Source organism: Cololabis saira, chromosome 20, assembly GCF_033807715.1.
Source record: "Cololabis saira isolate AMF1-May2022 chromosome 20, fColSai1.1, whole genome shotgun sequence".
NCBI lineage: Eukaryota > Metazoa > Chordata > Actinopteri > Beloniformes > Belonidae > Cololabis > Cololabis saira.
Window position 1 is genome coordinate 7,457,004 of NC_084606.1, and position 18,652 is coordinate 7,475,655.

At 43.3% G+C, this 18,652-nt stretch overlaps 1 protein-coding gene across 1 annotated transcript; it reads right to left on the reverse strand.

The window, feature by feature from the left end:
• Positions 1-1,931: 1,931 nt before the first annotated feature.
• Positions 1,932-18,404, reverse strand: LOC133420227 (high affinity immunoglobulin gamma Fc receptor I-like). The gene is made up of 9 exons (XM_061709847.1): positions 18,237-18,404; positions 18,050-18,085; positions 14,124-14,226; positions 12,705-12,880; positions 9,935-10,171; positions 7,176-7,457; positions 5,885-6,133; positions 4,331-4,462; positions 1,932-2,521 (listed from the first exon to the last, which is right to left on the reverse strand). Exons 1-9 carry the CDS (start codon positions 18,259-18,261, stop codon positions 2,427-2,429), a joined length of 1,335 nt encoding a protein of 444 aa, XP_061565831.1. The 5' UTR covers positions 18,262-18,404; the 3' UTR covers positions 1,932-2,426.
• Between the last annotated feature and the right edge of the window lie 248 nt (positions 18,405-18,652).

Below are 18,652 nucleotides of genomic sequence, written 5' to 3' on the forward strand. Positions count from 1 at the left end.
GATGAACAGAGATGAGGGAGCGTACATGCTCTCACACACCTGGACCAGTATCTTAGAGCGGCAGGAGAACAGCAGGGGGCGTGACCGACCTGTCAAATCTTTTACTCCTTACATTTTCACACAATTATCTGTACTTTTTACTCCTTACATTTTAAAAACAGCCTTGTTACTCTATTTCATTTCGGCCTTTAAAAAAAAAACTATCCAGTTAAATTGCTCCATCCGGATAGAGTGAATTTGGTTGTGGTTGTTTCAGATGTTCTTGTCCAGTTTTGTTCTTACATCCGTTCCCTCAGATTCCTGCAACTAAACTTGGATGTACATTCCAATAAAGGTTAGGATAAATGATAACATGCCTCTGAAGTTTGACTTTTTGCACCATTACAATACTTATAGGCAACTAGTCATCATATCTCCTGCTCTCTGAAACACATGTTAATGCTCAATAGTACACATATATGCTTCTTTAATATATTTGCATTATACTAAGATGCATTCATTTTCAATGGCTTTTGTCCTTAATGGCTTTTTTCCCCCTTACATTACTTTTACTTTTATACTTTAAGTGGTTTTGAAACCAGTACTTTTATACTTTTACTTGAGTAAAAAACTTGAGATGATACTTCAACTTCTACAGGAGTATTTTTAAACTCTAGTATCTATACTTCTACCTGAGTAATGAATGTGAATACTTTTGACACCTCTGCCACAAGGTATATATTTAATTTGGCCTAATTTGGTTAATCAATACAATATTTTCCCTGATTTGTTGTAGCCTAAGAGCCAGGCCGTAACAGTCCAAACTTTTGGTCTGCACTGTATATATGGTATAAAACAATGGATGTCACATCAGGTCACATGACCCCTCACATTCATTTCTGCAGGTGAATTCAGAACCATTCATGTGTTTCTCTAGACTTGAAGTAAAATATTTCAGCACCAAAAACCAGAATGTGTTGAACACGTTATTCAAATAAAACTATCACAGGCGTTAGTTCCACTGTTATGTCCTCCAAATAAAGAAAAGTCTGAGCAACATCTAGTGGCCACCCCCGGATACTGCAGCCTGAATGATCACTCCCGACGTGACGTTGATCTGTACCAAGTTATTGTTATTGATTATATATATATATATATATATATATATATATATATATATATATATATATATATATATATATATATATATATGTATGTATGTATGTATGTATGTATGTATGTATGTATAAAACAGAGAAGAAAATAAAAAGTGCTTTTTAAGGTGATTTTGATCGTCCAAACTGGTGAAAGAACTCTGAAGAAATGACTCATTTAATGTTGTCAGTCTTTAATGTTGACGTGTTTTAATACTCAACCAAACTCCCACAAGTCTCTGTACACGATGTCATAAAAATGCTCAAGAACGGATGAAATACAAGAAGAAGAAAAGTCACGAAAAAGGAAAATGTACAAAAGAGCATCAAGACTGATTCTTGCAGATGTGAGGGATAAATGCAGCTCGTTTCAGTGATCTGGAACGGACGTTTGTGAAGATTTTCTTTTCTGGAGACAGTGACAACAATATTCTAGAACAGGGGTCGGCAACCCGCGGCTCTGGAGCCGCATGCGGCTCTTTAGCGTCGCCCTAGTGGCTCCTGGAGCTTTTTCAAAAATGTTTGACCTTTTTTTTCTTTTTTTTTCTTTTTTCCTTTTTTTCCTTCTTTTTTCTTTTTCTTTTTTTTCTTTCTTTTTTTCCTTTTTTTCTCTTTTGTTTCCCTTTTATTCTCTTCTTTTTTTTCCTTTTTTCTTTTCCTTTTTTTCTTTTTTCCTTTTTTTCTCTTTTTTTCTTTTTTCCTTTTTTAATCTCAACATTTCGACTTTTTTTCAACATTTCGACTTTTTTCACGAAATTTTGACTTTTTTTCTCGACATTTCGACTTTTTTCTTGACATTTCGACTTTTTTCTCAACATTTCAACTTTTTTCTTGAGATTGTACTTCAACATTAATCTCGACATTTCGACTTTTTTTTCTGAATTTCCACTATTTTCTCTGAATTTTGACTTTTTTCTTGACATTTCGACTTTTTCCCGACATTTCGACTTTTTCTCAAAGTGCATAATAATTCCCCTAGTTATGACTAATATAGATACATGCAGCATATGTTGCCTTCATTCAAATTTTTTGCGCCTCCAGACATATTTGTTTTTTGTGTTTTTGGTCCAATATGGCTCTTTCAAAATTTTGGGTTGCCGACCCCTGTTCTAGAAGAACTGTCCAAATGTAGTTTGAGAAGCTGCATTTTCATAAATGAATGTTGAAATTTGAATGTGAAATCCCCTGTAGGGGTGATTGGGTGGTTGTCAGTCACTAAGTGGTCCTGTGATGGACAGTCAGCTAGGATAAGTCCCCTGAACCGGAAGAAGTAGGCCAAGATGATGGATGGTTCTAGAAATGATGCTCAGTGGTGACATCATCCTGGTCCAACCCCTCATCTTCTTCTTGTGCTGGACACGTTGCCATGGAAACCGCTGGCTTCTTTCCTTCAGAGTTGAACAGAAACAATAAAAAGGTCATTTGCATTGATCAAGAATCTATAACTGTTTCATGTGTTCTCCACTATAGTTGGGGTCCCAGCAAACCAAAGACACAACCAGATGTTTAACCAGCACAAAAATAACTATTTACATCTCAACCAACTATGGATGTTGGAAATACGTTCATATTTTTATTACCATTGTTGTGGAAAAACCTATTATATTGAAAATTAAATACTAGGTGAATATCTGGACTGAAACTGATCGCATCCAAGTTACCAAGACTATTTATAATAATATATATTTACAATAATACTGTATATATAATAATATAATAAGGCTTGAGAGATGATCCAGATTTCAGGAGATTTAATTAAACAATTTCATGCAAATGGTTTAGAACAGAGGTCACTAACTGGCGGACCGCGGTGCGGGTCCGGACCCAGACGCCGTCCTCCGCGGACCCAGACTGTAATCAATAAATTACAGAGGGATTCTTTATTTATTTATCTATTTATTTTTATTTTGCCTTTATTTAACCAGGTCGGTCCCGTTGAGACACAATGACCTCTTTTTCAAGGGAAGCCTGGCCAAGACAGCAGCATAAAAGAAATTGCAATTGCAGACACACAAGTCACACAACAAAAAATTACAACAATGACAAGGCATAGAAATCACAACACACAGATAAAATACATTTCAAGGAGGAAGCAACAGGGCTAAGGCTCTGGATTCACATTAAAAACAGAAACAAGTACGATATGAAGCTGCTCCAATTTCTCTAACACAAGTTTTCAGAGCTCCAAGATTGATGAGCTCCTTTAGCTTTAGAGTTTTTTGCAGTGCATTCCAGGCAACAGGTGCAGCGTACTTAAAGCAGTGCTTACCAAGTTCTGAGTTAACTTTAGGCACATTTAGTAAATAAAACTCGTTGGAACGTAGGTGGTAGTTGCTCTGGGATTTGGAGAAATAGTTACATAAATAGTGGGGGAGCAGGCCCAGGATAGCTTTGTAAATAAAAAATATGCCAATGAATAAGGAGCCGTGCTGCTAATGATGGCGATTCAACTCGGGCATATAGAGTGCAGTGGTGAGTAAGGGCTTTACATTCTACATTTTGACGGGGCACTTCTATTTGAACCAGCGCAGCTTTGCTATTCTTTACGGCATTTGTTTAGCAGACCTTACAGACCAATTGCATACGAGTTAAGCCATCCACCTCTGAGGGAATTCATTAAAAAAAGGACTGTCAAAGGCACGAACACCAGGGCCTGCGACAGAGGAGATGTTGAGTTTCCCTGCAGGCGACTGTGTTGGGCAGGAATGTTCTGTCCATCTTGGGGGCAGTGGGCTATTGGAATAGTCTTCCTGCCACTATCAGAGACAGAAAAGTGCAATAGGGCAATGTGCAATATGCATCAGCACTTTACAACTCTGAGCACTAAACTCTTTTTATGGTCACTTAATTACTGGTTTATCAATTGTAACATGTTTTACTGCTTAATGATTTTTATCTAGCTCAGTTGTGTTTTTTAATGTTGTTTTGTTGATATGGATGTCATATCTAGTCTCGTATGTCTGCTGGTGTCCGATTCTGTGTTTGGCATTAATTTGCCGCAGGGACGAATGGTGGAAATTAACCTCTGGCTAAAACCATGCATATTTACACATGTGTTTATTAATATGTACGGCCCCTGTTCAACAAATAAAGTAAATTGAATTGAATTGAGTGGGTGTGTTCAGTGTGGGACTGCGACTTGGAGCTGAGCAGCTGGTTAAACTAGACATTTTCTGGTTTAAATGTAGGCGGGTCACCTGCAGGTCTGTTTCGAAGCAGCGACACCACGAGGGCCGTGGAGATGATGTATGGAGAGGACACCACGATGTGGCGGATCAGCCTCAGAGGACTCATCGTTGGACCAGCCTGAGGATCTGAGGCCTCTCGAGCTGGAAAACACAAACACACCTGGTCAGGAGTTTGTAGGTCAGGAGTTTGTAGGTCAGGAGTTTGTAGGTCAGGAGTTTGTAGGTCAGGAGTTTGTAGACGCTGATTCACATGTCATACTGTTACTTTAACCCTTGTACTGTCTTTGGGTCAAAATAACTTAATTCTCCTGTTCCTTCTTTCCTCCTGTTCTCTCCTTCCTTCCTTCCTTCCTTCCTTCCTTCCTTCCTTCCTTCCTTCCTTCCTTCCTTCCTTCCTTCCTTCCTTCCTTCCTTCCTTCCTTCCTTCCTTCCTTCCTTCCTTCCTTCTTGTTTCCCTTCCTTCCTTCTTTCCTCCTGCTCTCTCCTTCCTTCTTCCCTTCCTCTTTCCTTCCTTCCTTCCTTCCTTCCTTCCTTCCTTCCTTCCTTCCTTCCTTCCTTCCTTCCTTCCTTCCTTCCTTCCTTCCTTCCTTCCTTCCTTCCTTCCTTCCTTCCTTCCTTCCTTCCTGCCTTCCTTCATTCCTTCCCTCCTTCCCTCCTTCCTTCCTTCTTTTTTTCCCTTCCTTCCTTCCTTCTTTCCTCCTGCTCTCTCCTTCCTTCTTCCCTTCCTCTTTTCTCCCTTCCTTCCTTCCTTCCTTCCTTCCTTCCTTCCTTCTCCCATCCTCTTTTCTCCCTTCCTTCCTTCCTTCCTTCCTTCCTTCCTTCCTTCCTTCCTTCCTTCCTTCCTTCCTTCCTTCTCCCATCCTCTTTCCTTCCTTCCTTCCTTCCTTCCTTCCTTCCTTCCTTCCTTCCTTCCTTCCTTCCTTCCTTCCTCCCTCCCTCCCTCCCTCCCTCCCTCCCTCCCTCCCTCCCTCCCGTCCGTCCTTCCTTCCTTCCTTCCTTCCTTCCTTCCTTCCTTCCTTCCTTCCTTCCTTCCTTCCTTCCTTCCTTCCTTCCTTCCTTCCTCTTTTCTCCCTTCCTTCTTTCCTTGTTTCCTTCCTTCCTTCCTTCCTTCCTTCCTTCCTTCCTTCCTTCCTTCCTTCCTTCCTTCCGTCCGTCCGTCCGTCCTTCCTTCCTTCCTTCCTTCCTTCCTTCCTTCCTTCCTTCCTTCCTTCCTTCCTTCCTTCCTTCCTTCCTTCCTTCCTTCCTTCCTTCCTTCCTTCCTCTTTTCTCCCTTCCTTCTTTCCTTGTTTTCTTCCTTCCTTCCTTCCTTCCTTCCTTCCTTCCTTCCTTCCTTCCTTCCTTCCTTCCTTCCTTCCTTCCTTCCTTCCTTCCATCCTTCTTTTCTCCCTTCCTTCCTTCTTTCTTTCCTTCTTTTCATTCTTCCTTCCTTCCTTCTTTTCTCCCTTCCTTCTTTTCTCCCTTCCTTCCTTCTTTCTTTCCTTCTTCTCTTCCTCCTTCCTTGACCCAAAGACAGCACAAGGGTTAACATGAAAATGAACCCAAAATGAAAACAGATGAGCTCACCTCTGACAAACAACCAGCTGGGTGGAGACTTTCCGAGACCACTGATGTGACACCTGTAGCGACCTTCATCAGACCTGGAAACATGCTGGAGGGTCATGTGACCTGCAAGCTCAGAGCTGAGGAGAGTGTCATCTCTGTAGAAGTGAGCTGAGAGGTTGGGGGTCTCCGTCCTGCAGCTCAGAGTGACGTTGTCTCCCTCCATCACAGGGAGGACTGGACTCTGCAGGATCACCGGTTGTGTTCTAAATCCTAATGAGGGTTTAGAGACAACGGTTTAGTTGCTGGAACTCCAGGTTGAGTAGCTCAGCTGCAATGATGGTCTGTGAACAGTTTCTTGTTCTTCAGCTTCAAAATTACTGGTTTGATCTCCACTGGCTACCTGGCTGCTCCAATACACCTCTGTCACTGGTCTACAAGGTGGTCTCGGGGTCCACACCTGTCTACATGAACTCTTAAGCCGAGGACACACCAACCCGACTTCCCCTGCTGTTGGCCGACTGCTGTGTCGCCTCGCGTCGCCTGTGTCAGGCTTAAAAAGAAGCTCTAGACCCACCGCAAATACGACACCCGACGGCAAACTAGCACGTACGTTCTGCGCACGCGTGAGAGGTAATTCCCCTCCATACCAGCAGGTAGCGGTAGTCCGGAGCTGATTTATGGTTCCGCGTTAAACCGACGCAGAGCCTACGGCGTAGGGTACGGCGTACGGCGCGCGTCGCCGCCTAACCTACGGTGTAGGCTCTGCAATGGTGTAACGCGGAACCATAAATCAGCCTTTATTCTGGCGAGGTTGATTATGTACATTCACTGAGTGAATATTATGAAAGTAAAATATATATTTCTCACTATAAATGTAATCAAAACGCATTTTTATGCAGAAACTAACTCAAAATATTGATTTTATTCACTAAAAAATAAGAAATGTCCGCCATGTTTTTTTTTTTATTCAGTCCGCAAATGACGACGAAAAGCATTCTGGGAAATTCTGGGAACAGCCAATCACAGAGTGAGCCGTTGACCGATGTCCCAACGCCGATTCAACATGTCAAATCGGCTGAAAAGCTGCCGACGGGCGGCCGACCTGTAGCGACGTGTGGGACACACCGGGGAAACTAGGCCGACAGACGCGCACCGACGCTCATCGACGCTCATCGACGGCAGACGGCCGAAAATCGGCTTGGTGTGTCAGGGCCTTTAAAGGTTTACACCCCTTCCCCCAAATCACTCTTCACAAGAACATGAGGAGATCTCAGTCCAGACTGAGATGATGAACCTCTTTAACTGCTCCTACCGTAGACAGAGATGTTGACCGAGTTGGTCCGCCTCTTTGCCAGAGTCTCACACCAGTAGACGGCGCTGTCGTGCTGCTTGACTGTTCCCAGGAAGCAGTCGCCGGACCTTACAGTCCCCCAGTCCTGTCCGCAGGTAGACATTTTTTTGGTGTAGTTGGTGAACCTCACGATTCTCCATCCATGAACGCTGCTGTTGTGGCCACAGCTCAGAGACAGGCTGCTGTACTCGGGCAACTGGGATACGTCCGGTTTCAGCGTCAGAGACGCCACCTCGGAGTCGTCTGGAGACGGAGACAGACGAGATACATATTCATGTAACTTCTAGTTTATGTAAACGAAACTTCACACCAGTTTATCTGAACTGATAAAACTTTCAGGATACGAGGGGAAACCTCTTCAAGAAAAAGTTACCATGACCTGCATGACTGCAAGTCTACCTCAGCAGACCGTTAACTACATTACCCTGGTGAGTCCCAAATCTTCACTGCAGTTCTAATGGCACATCCTGTGGTATAATTGTATATTTTTTTTATTTGACAGATTCCGGTTTGTTGATGTGAATGGGGATCATCATTCTACCCGGGAGGTGGTCCTGGTGTTCTACAGGGTTCTTGACTTGGCCCATTGTTGTTCTCTCTGTCCATGCTTCTGCTAGATACAACTATCCATTAATATGATTACTATCATCAGCAGAGTTTCTATGCTAATGATATTCAGTTAGATCTGAATGACATGAAACCCGACGAGACCAGCTGGATCATCGTCTTAGGGACATACATATGTTCACACAGCGACGACACGTTGACGTTTGCCAATCTATCGTACCTCCATCAAACTGCAACGCCCCCACACAATTTCATTGGCCAGCTCATTTTATGTAGCTGCAATTCAAAATGAACATAGGCCAATGCTCAGGATGCGAGTGAGCATACCGATAAACGGCGTGGTGACTGCTTGCTGTCATCAATGCGTTGTGTGTAAATGCTGTCCATAGAGGGAAGCTTAGTTTTTATGATCCTCCATGCATTCTTGTTCACCCTCGGTGCAGTCTGATGAAGCGCAACCGCTGCTGGGCCTCTTTCACCGTAGCAGTGGTGTTTGCAGACCAGCTTAGATTTGCCGCTAGCTGCAGAACAAGGAACCTGTAGCTGACCCCTCTCTCCACCTCAGACCCCCTGATATTAACGGACTGCAGAGGGGGGGGGCTTTTTCCTAAAGTCCATATGAGGTCTTTGGTTTTGTCTACGGTGAGAAGAAGGTCATTCTCCTCACCGTGAGCAAGCATGTCCTTGACCAGACCCCTGTACCCAGACTCGTCCCCGCCTTTGATCAGACCCATGATGGTTGTGTCATCAGCATATTTGATGATGACGGTGTCGTCCCTGGTGGAGACGCAGTCGCTGGTGTACAAGGTGAAGAGTTTAGGGCTGAGACAGCAGACCCTGTGGAGACCCTGGGGTGACTGTGAGCTCAGCTGAAATCCTGCCTCCCATCCTCACCACCTGTGGTCTGTCCATGAGGAAATCCAGAACCCAGGTGGTGGGGGGACCCCCAAGTCAGTTAACTTTATAATCAGTTTGCCGGGCCAGATGGTATTAAAGGCTGAGCTTTAGTCAAGGAAAAGCATCCTGAAATATGTCTTGTTGCCGTCTAGATGTCGCAGTGATGGTAGAGGGTGGTGAAAATATGTTCCAAGATTATTGGACACAAGAAGAGAGACCTTGGCTCCCTATGGGAACAACAGGTTTTGAGGAAGAGTATTCTGGGAACTTCTGGGAATGTCTTAGGAAAATAATTTTCACTGCTGCCTTCAGGACGTCGTTATGCCCAACCTTTGTGTAAGGGTATTCGCTTTTCCAAGTCTTTTATCCACTCTGCTGTTCGGCTATTAAATTTATCCTTACGAATTTGTTTAGGAATGTGTATTTAGGTACTGTGTATCTTCTAGGAATGATATCATCCAGTGTTTGTATAGTCTGTTTTTTAATTAATTTATTGGTATCAGCACTTTTTTATGCAACAAATTGAGGATTTTTGCACACAGCTGCCAACTTTCTCTCTGTGTTCTATTGAATGTGTTTGTTATGTATGTGTTTGGGCGCGAGCTGGCAAATCAAATTGCCCTTCAAGGGATTAATAAAGTTGTCTTGAATCTTGAAATCTGATGTAAAACCTGTTAAGACAGTCAGGCAGATTTGTGTCCTTAGCCTCCGTAGGCGCTGCTTCTATAGTAAGTGAGTGTTTTGACGCCCTGCCACATACTGCACGTTTTATTTTGCAGGTAAAAGCTTTCAAGCTTTTGGGAGTGTTCCTTCTTTGCAGCTCTGATGGAGCTCTGCACGCTTATATTCTTCGCTGTCACCTGCATTGAAAGCCTCTTGCCTTTTCCGTATTTTAGTCTGGATGCCAGTGTTAACTAGGGTTTCTGATTTGGAAAGACACAAACAGTTTTTGATGGGAAGCAGATTGAAGTGCACCAGCTGACAGTCACTGACAGTCTCTGTATAGTCATGTATGTTATTTGTAGCTTCCTTGAAGATGTTCATGTCTAAGCTCAAGATAGCCTTGCAGTCCTGGTTTCAGATGTTTTGGTAGAAACGTTTTAAATGAGGACATTTGGACAGAATTGATCAGAATGAATGTAAACTAATATTAATTAGCATCATAAGCCTGTTTGTTCTGTGGCCCGGCCATTACGAACAGGGGTCTGTGCAACACAAAGAAACAAACATTGATTTTCTTCCTCTACAGCGTTTACCTCTGATCAGCAGCCAGCTGGATGGAGACTCTACATCACCCATGACACACTTGTAGGCTCCTTCATCTGACCTAGAGATACTCGTGAGGGTCATGTGATCTGTAGGTCCTGTGGTGATGGGGTCTCCATCTCTGTAAAATGTAGCCCAGACGGTAGAGGTCCCTGTTCTGCATTTCAGAGTGACGTGGTGTCCCTCCTTCACAGGGAGGACTGGACTCTGCAGAATCACTGGTTGGTCTGATGACAGATGAGGACAATGCATTTGAAAGTTTAACCTTAAGACAACAATCATGTGTAGAATATAGAGGGAATGCGCATGACGTCACAGATGCGACTTCACAGCGGGTTACGCCCACTGAGTGGCAGAAAGACTGAGTGGCAGAAAGACTGAGTGGCAGAAAGACTAAGTGGCAGGAAGACTGAGTGGCAGTAAGACTGAGTGGCAGCGTAAACTTTCAGTTTGAGCAACTGGAAAACATCTAAAATGGGAAAGAGCTGTTTTGCGATCGACTGGACTCATAGATTTAGCAAGAAATTGGAGTTATCATTTTACAGACTGCCGAAAAATAAGCTTAAAGTTATTGTGACATAATTTTTAACATGCTTTTAACACTATTAAAAGTCTTGGCCAATATCCCTCAAATGTGTCTAAAAAGGTATAACAAGAAAAACTTCACTCCAGTACTCCATGCCTGGCTTTTAATGACGGTGTTTTTTTGCGCAGTGAAAAACGCTTCCTTTTCCCCCTTTCCTGTCAATCATTGCCCCGCTCCTCCTCCCAACCTCCTCCAACCCAACTGCTACACACTTCTGCCGTCTCCACACACACGCGCGCACACCGAACCACAAACACCCACACACACAGCCCAGACAGGGCGACTACAGCCCGGGGATGTCCGTGACCAGAGGACTGGAAGGCAGCACCGTAGCTCCCCGCAAGCAATACGCTAACAGCGGCATCGGAGAGTTAAGCCGGGAGCGACAGGCGAAGCATGCACGGAAAAGCAGCACGGCGAAGCAGTCCACAGCAAACAATCACAAAAATAAAGGCATGCGAAGCAGCAGTGTCCCCTTATCTTAAGTCCAGTCAGTGGCCGCGGGTCTTTTTAGCAGTTGTCCTCCGGTGATGAGAACAGAGGGGACTCTAAACAGCTCCGTGTTAAGCCTGATTTATGGTTTCGCGTTAAATCGACGCAGAGCCTATGCCGTAGGGTTCAGCGTACGGTGCGTGTCGCCGCGTAACCCTACGCCGTAGGCTCTGTGTCGGTGTAACGCGGAACCATACATCAGCCTTTATGGTGCGCTGGAGAGGAGAGTAGACAGGGAGCTGGGTGGAGGGGGCGGTGATTTAGCGGACCTATACGTATAGGTCCGCCACCCAACCAGATGCGCCGTTTTTGCATAATTGTGCGGAAAATCCCAGAAAGCACACAATACACTGAATGTTAAAAGTTCGTTTTTTTTGGGTGTAATTGATGTCAAGATACCCAACAAAACACAAAAAATCAAGAAAAAATTGTTTTTCATGTCACAATCCCTTTAAGAGAGACAAATGGATCGCTGCAATTCGCAGAAACAACTGGATTCCAGGCACTGAAACGTGGATTTGCGGTTCCCATTTTGTAGCAGGTAATGTTGGATTTTTGGGTAGCTAACGTTAAACTTGTCAAATCATAAAGTTCGGTGTCCTCATCACTTTAATTTCACCAACAAATCCTGCCTTGAAGTAGAACCAAGCGTCAATACTTTTGTATGCCTTCAAGCTTTGCTTCGTGTATTTCCCCGTCGTAGAAATTAAGTACATATAAATATCAGGAAACTGGATTCGTGGCCAAATATTAATGTCCATGGCAGGCAGGTGGAAGCAGCAGCAGGATGACCATGGTTCATGGTCTTGGTTACACATCTGTCTCTAGGTTCATTCAAATCTAATCAAACTTTATTTATAGCACTTTTGATACAATAGTAACGCAAAGTGCTGTACATAATAAAATCAATATTTAACATATAAAAACTCACACACTCATGGTTAAAAATACACATCTGGTCATTTTCACACACATCCTCACTTTTATACCCACACAGCACACATAACCCCCCACTCCACATAGACATTAAAACATAATCATGAGCATCATAAATAAATACATTGTCTTGGTTGAGTGCCCATCCTTTGGTTGACTGTCTTGATTCAGGGTCTGCCTGTCGAGAAGGTCTTGGGTCAGGGTTTGTCTCTTGATTCAGGGTCTGTCTCTTGGTAAATGGTCTTGGTTGAGGGTCTATCTTTGGTTCAGGGTCTTGATTAAGGGTCTTTGTTCAGGGTTTTTTTCTTTATTCAGGGTCTGTCTCTTGGTTAAGGGTCTATCTTTGGTTGAGGGTCTTGATTAAGGGTCTTTGTTCAGGGTTTTTCTCTTGATTCAGGGTCTGTCTCTTGGTTAAGGATCTATCTTTGGTTGAGGGTCTTGATTAAGGGTATTTGTTCAGGGTTTGTCTCTTGATTCAGGGTCTGTCTCTTGGTTAAGGGTCTTGGTTCAGGGTCTTGGTTGAGGGTGCTTGTTCAGGATTTGTCTCTTGATCCAGGGTCTGTCTGTCGGTGAGAGTCTTGGTTAAGGGTTTGTCTCTTGGTTGAGGGTCTATCTTTGGTTCAGGGTTTTGATTCAGGGTCTGTCTCTTTGTTAATGGTCTTGGTTGAGGGTCTGGATTGTTGACAGTTTTTCATGCCATCCTGAAAGCAGCATAAAAACAGGAAATTGGAGGGGGAAGTGCTCACGCTTTGATGTGGTTTGAGAAGTCTTCCTGATGACGGTGATGTTGGCGGTGTTGCTGCTGTCTCCATGTTTGGATTGACACCAGTACACGCCGCTGTAGGATGGCTTCAAAGATGTTATGATGCAGGTGGACGAGGTCTTGGTGCCCCATCCAGAGTCGCACTGAGACAGATCAGAACTGGAAAACAGACCAGACTTTAGTCACACAACCAACCCCAGCAAGAAGGAAGTTTTCACATATCAGGACATAATAATCACTCATTAGTCGATGCAAAGAGCCAGCGCTGAGTCATCTACTGAAAACAACCACAGCAAGTCAGAGGGACAGTTTATAAACAAAAATGCTGGATCCAGACCTGCACCTGGGTCTGGATCCAGACCTGCACCTGGGTCTGGATCCAAACCTGCAGTTCCTCCACCGACCACTAGGGTCTGGAACTTAATTTTCTGATAATCAAAACAATGTAATAATTAGCAGCATCTTATAGATCCTATGACAGAAGTAAGGTGGATTCTTTTTTCTTTTGGACTCATCTTTATTGAAAAAGAAGGTTTATTTTCTTCTTGGTCTGAGGTTGTATCACTAAGATACAATGATTTTAATCAGGTTATGTAAACGAGAACAAGCCCTAACCCCCCTTACAGTATGCGAGGATCATCGGTCCTTCCCAGATGTTACAACATGATGACCTTCTCCTTGACATTTTTGTCAAAGACCAGAGAGTTTCACAAGTCATGAGCTTAATGTTTGCAGACAAAAACCCCTGCCCTGCTGGCGAACTTCTACCGTGCGTCCATCGAGTCCATCCTGACCTACTGCTGCACAGTGTGGTCCACTAGCTGCACTGCTAAGGACAGGAAGGACAAACAGAGTGTGGTGAGGACGGCAGAGATAATTGGGACCACATTGCCCCCCGTCAGAGACATCTACACTGGTCGACTTCAAAAGAAGGCCAGAAACATCAGCACTGACCCCACACACCCCGGACATGCCCTGTTTTCCCCATTCCCCTCTGGAAAAAGATATTGCACACTCAAATCCAGAACCACAAGACTGAGTTACACTTTTTTCCATCAGGCTGTCAAAGCCATCACCTCACCCCTAATCCAGCCCACCTGGCATTGACTGACACCAATCCCCCAACCCCTCCCACACACACTCATACACGCATACACAACCAAGTGCAATAATGCCCCAGAAAGTATTTATCTGTTGCCTAGCACTAGATGTACAGTTAATTCTATATTACAATTTTGTATAAGTGATTTTATTTATTTTATTATTCTTGTTGTTTCTGTGTGTTGATTCTTGCTGTGTGTTATGCTGTCATGTGGAGCTGCTAAACAGATTTTCACTCCATACGAGTGTTAAAGTTCCGCGCTATGATGATCCTACTTCACTGCTGTGGAGGTGAACTGACCCATCGTTGGTGTATCTCCACACCGTCCATCCACCCGGACAACTGAAGGAGAGACGCTCGTACTCAAAATGTTGAGACCAGCTGGGAGTCACCGTCAACGATGCTGCAACAGACAGATGTCAGGACAGATGTTACATCTGGTTGGCGATAATGAGACGTAAACTACATGTAATTAATTCATCAAATGTGTTGTCGGTTAACTGTAGTGTATAATAAGAACACACAGAAGTGGATTAATAGTTATTTATATGAGCTCTATCAGGTTCCTGGGGACCTCCACAAGTGGTGCAGAGACACGGCACGATAAAACACATCGTTTACACGAGTTGACCACATGAAGGTACAACATCCTTAACGACCACAGCAGCCCTAACCCTAACCCTAACCCCAACCCTAACCCTAACCCCAACCCTAACCCTAACCCCAACCCTAACCCTAACTCTAACCCTAACCCTAACCCTAACCCCAACCCCCCCCCCCCACAATACAAACTACAATTCCACCAGTCAAAGGCCGTAACACAAATGTCAATAGGAGGGAGCAACTCCCAACCCAGACCTGCGGTTCCCCTACGGACCACTAGAGTCTGGATCAGACCTGCAGGTCCTCTACTGACCACCAGGAACTGGATCCAGACCTACGGCTCCTCTACTAACCACTATGATCTTGATCCAGACCTACGGCTCCTCTACTAACCACTATGGTCTTGATCCAGACCTACGGCTCCTCTACTGACCACCAGGAACTGGATCGATGTTTAGCAGCATCTTATAGCTGTAGCTGATGAGGAGATGAAGAGGATGGAAGACAACCTGAAACACTAGTCCTTGTTTCCGTGACACTTTAGTGAATAAGTGGATCATTGAATTGCCTGAAAAACCTCCTCGTGGACTTGGTTAGGGTTAGGGTTTATCCAGGGGCATGGAAACGTGCCTACTGAGAGCAGAACGTTTTTTGGATCCAGACTGTAAATCTGTGTATTTCTACTGTAAACTTGAACGGTTTGGTTGAGGTTCTGGCGCCGGATGTGGCCCCCAGGTCAAGTTAGGGGTTTAATTTTCATGAAGCTAGGCACGAAGCTTGACCTCACCTGAGGACTGAACAGAGCAAAGTACCAGCAGACAGACGAGCGTACAGGGATTCCTTTCTGCGAGACCATGCAGCTCCAGTCCGTCAGAAACAAAAAGGCTTAACCGTATTGTACACCCAGATCAAACTGGTTTCATGCCTGGTTGGCATATGTATTTTTCAACATTTTGTATGCCAAGCATTCAGAAGAAGCACTTGTCATTTCACTAGATGCACAGCATGCCTTTGATCAGGTAGAGTGGCCCTACATGATATCTGTGCTTAAAAGTTTGGATTCGGACCCTCCTTCATGAAATGGATTGAAATAATGTATTCACGACCGACTGCATCAGTTATAACTAATCAGAGTATCTCCCCTCCATTTGCAGTTCACCGCGGGACCCGTCAAGGATGCCCCCATTCCCCCTTCTTATTTGCGATTACCATTGAACCACTCGCCGCCAGTATTATGCAAAGCCCTTTAATCTCTCCCATTAACATGTATGGCTATAAACACTATCTTTCCCTTTATGCGGATGATATTCTCTTGTACATTTTCCAACTACAGGTGTCAATACCTCCCCTCCTGTCTCTCATTAATACGTTTGGCAACCTCTCAGGATTTTCTATCAATTGGGAGAAGAACTTATACCAGTCTCCACTACGGTTAATAAAGAATATTTGCAATCCATTCCATTCAATAAATCACACAAAGCTTTTGTGTATTTGGGTGTGACTGTCACCAAGAACCCAAATGAGCTCCTCCGATTAAACTGGCCAAGCAGAATTGAGCAACTCAAAACCAATATTGAGTTTTGGAAAACCCTTCCAATATCCACTGTTGGGAAGATGAATGCAATCAAGATGGTTGTATTGCCCTGCTTTCTCCACATTTTCCAGCCCATTCCATGTTTTATTACGCTATCATACTTCAAAAAGTTGGACTCAATTTCTATGCCTTTAATTTTGAGTTATAAAACTGTTCTCTCTAAAAAAAACACCTATCAAAGCCAAAGGATGCAGGAGGTTTTGCTTTTCTAAATTTTAAGTCATATTATTTGGCTGCACACCTAGATATTCTTGCATGGTGGAAGAGGGGCACTCCTTCTGAGGCAGTTTCCTGTCCTGCATGGTTGCGTACGGAAAGAATACTTTGCAAAAAGACTTCATTATCTGCTCTCCTTAAAAGTCCTACTTCTGTTAAAAAGACATACTTTAATAACATTTGTGTCATCGGTAACGCCATAAGAATCTGGAGGCAGATAAGACTTTAAAACCTACTTGGACGCTCCAATATGTGATAACGATTCTTTCCTACCAGGTCTGACTGGTTTTTCTCCTCTGGAGGAAGAAAGGCATTTGCAACATATTTGACTTATACATTAATGGCACTTTTGGATCATACTCATACAACATTCCCAAATGTGGCCTGTTTTGATTCTTTCAAATCCGAGACTATGTCAGGACGCATTTACCCAATTTTGAAATTCTGAGAAAGCATGAGGCCCTTGAGGCAATGAACAAATTCAACCCTACTGCTAAAAGGGCCGTTTAGTTCTTTTACCAGATTCTACACAACAATACTTCATCGAACACAGCAAGTATTAAGCAGATGTAGACGAATGAGCTGAATGTAGAATTGGAACAAAAAGTATGGGATGAATGTTTGAAAAGTCTACATGACTGTTCTGTGAAAGTCAGGCACTGTCTTATACAGTTTAAGACGTTACATAGACTGTATTATTCTAGAGAAAAGCTGCAGTTTCTTTCCCGACGTTTCACCCATTTGCAACAGATGCAAGTCTGCGACTGGTAATTTAGTACAATCTTTTTGGTTATGCAGTAAACTTCATACATACTGGAAAGGTATTTTCCATTGCTTCTCTATGGCTTATGGGAGATGTTGGGAGCCGGATCCACTTGTAGCCAATCTCCCCTTTGTCTTTTGCCAACAAATATCAGAAAACGGCTATTCTGGAACTGTGATTGCAAAAAAGCTTATCCTCCGGACTTATGACATATGATTTGTGGCTGAGAGAAATAGCAGGTCAGCTTCACCTGGAGAGACTGAGACTTTTTAACGAAGACAGGGAAGATATGTGTAAGAAAATGTGGGACCCTGTACTGCAGGGGTTTCAAAGAAAAGACTAATGTATCATTGGGAACCTCCTTGCTGTGTTTACTAGGGGTGTGCAAACAAGGGTACCTCACGATTCGATTCGATTTCGATTATTGGAGCTTCGATTCTTCGATTCTTCGATTATAACGATTGCCGATTCGATTCGATTATTGGTGCCACGATTCTTCGATTATTGTGATTTTTAATGCTTTTTTCCATACAAGATTGATTTTGTCTTCATCTGTGGCTACATTTGTAAATAAATAGCCAATCAATTAACTCAGTTCCTCTAACAACACTCATTAAGTAAATAACAAGGTTTTTTGAACATTTGACATGTATTTTTCAAAGACACAAAATCGTTTATTTTATGACTATGTAAACATTTGCTCTTTGACTTACTTAACTTTGACCAGGGAAAGCTGCACTTGCATGAGAGCGCCCTCTATTGGCGGAAAACACTGAAAACGGTCAAGCCCTGGATTTAATGAGTTCATTAATTCAAGTAAACAAGATATGTACTTAGTGTAAACATATCTGCCATATTTCAAGTGAACAATAAGAAATGTGCATTCTTGAAAATGAAATAATTCCGCAGCTTATTCAGTCTGGAATCTGGATAGGATAACTTAAAAAAAATAAATCTTTTTTATCTTTTCTTTTTTCATTTGTCTGTTCTGTATCTTTGAAATTCTGAAAAGCAATAAACATATATTTAAAAAAAAAGGCTTAACCTTACCTGGACGGCAGGACGTCCAGCTGGAGCTCAGCAGCACTGAAACGACAGAAAGACGGCTTCAGCTTCTCCAGCTGCTCTCGCCCTCTGATGCTTCAACAACGTCTCCTGATCCTCCCGAGTCCCGTAGATAAACCTCAGCCCCCCCCCCGAGATAAAAACAGCTGTACCGTTGTTAAACTTTACTTACAGAGAGGCAGCAGAAGTGTCTCCATCACGACTGGTGGCTGAAGGTCGACTGACCAGCTTCACATGCAGCATCCTGTTTACTCACCAGAAAACCACAAGCAGCAAACTGCTGTTTCAACCTTCATCTCCGTCGTCACAGCAGCTTTGATCCTGGATGTTTCTGTTCAGACTAGGGGTGTGCAAACAAGGGTACCTCACGATTCGATTCGATTTCGATTATTGGAGCTTCGATTCTTCGATTCTTCGATTATAACGATTGTCGATTCGATTATTGGTGCCACGATTCTTCGATTATTGTGATTTTTAATGCTTTTTTCCATACAAAATTGATTTTGTCTTCATCTGTGGCTACATTTGTAAATAAATAGCCAATCAATGTACAGGAACTCTCAGTAGATGGTTCCTTCGGCAGGAACT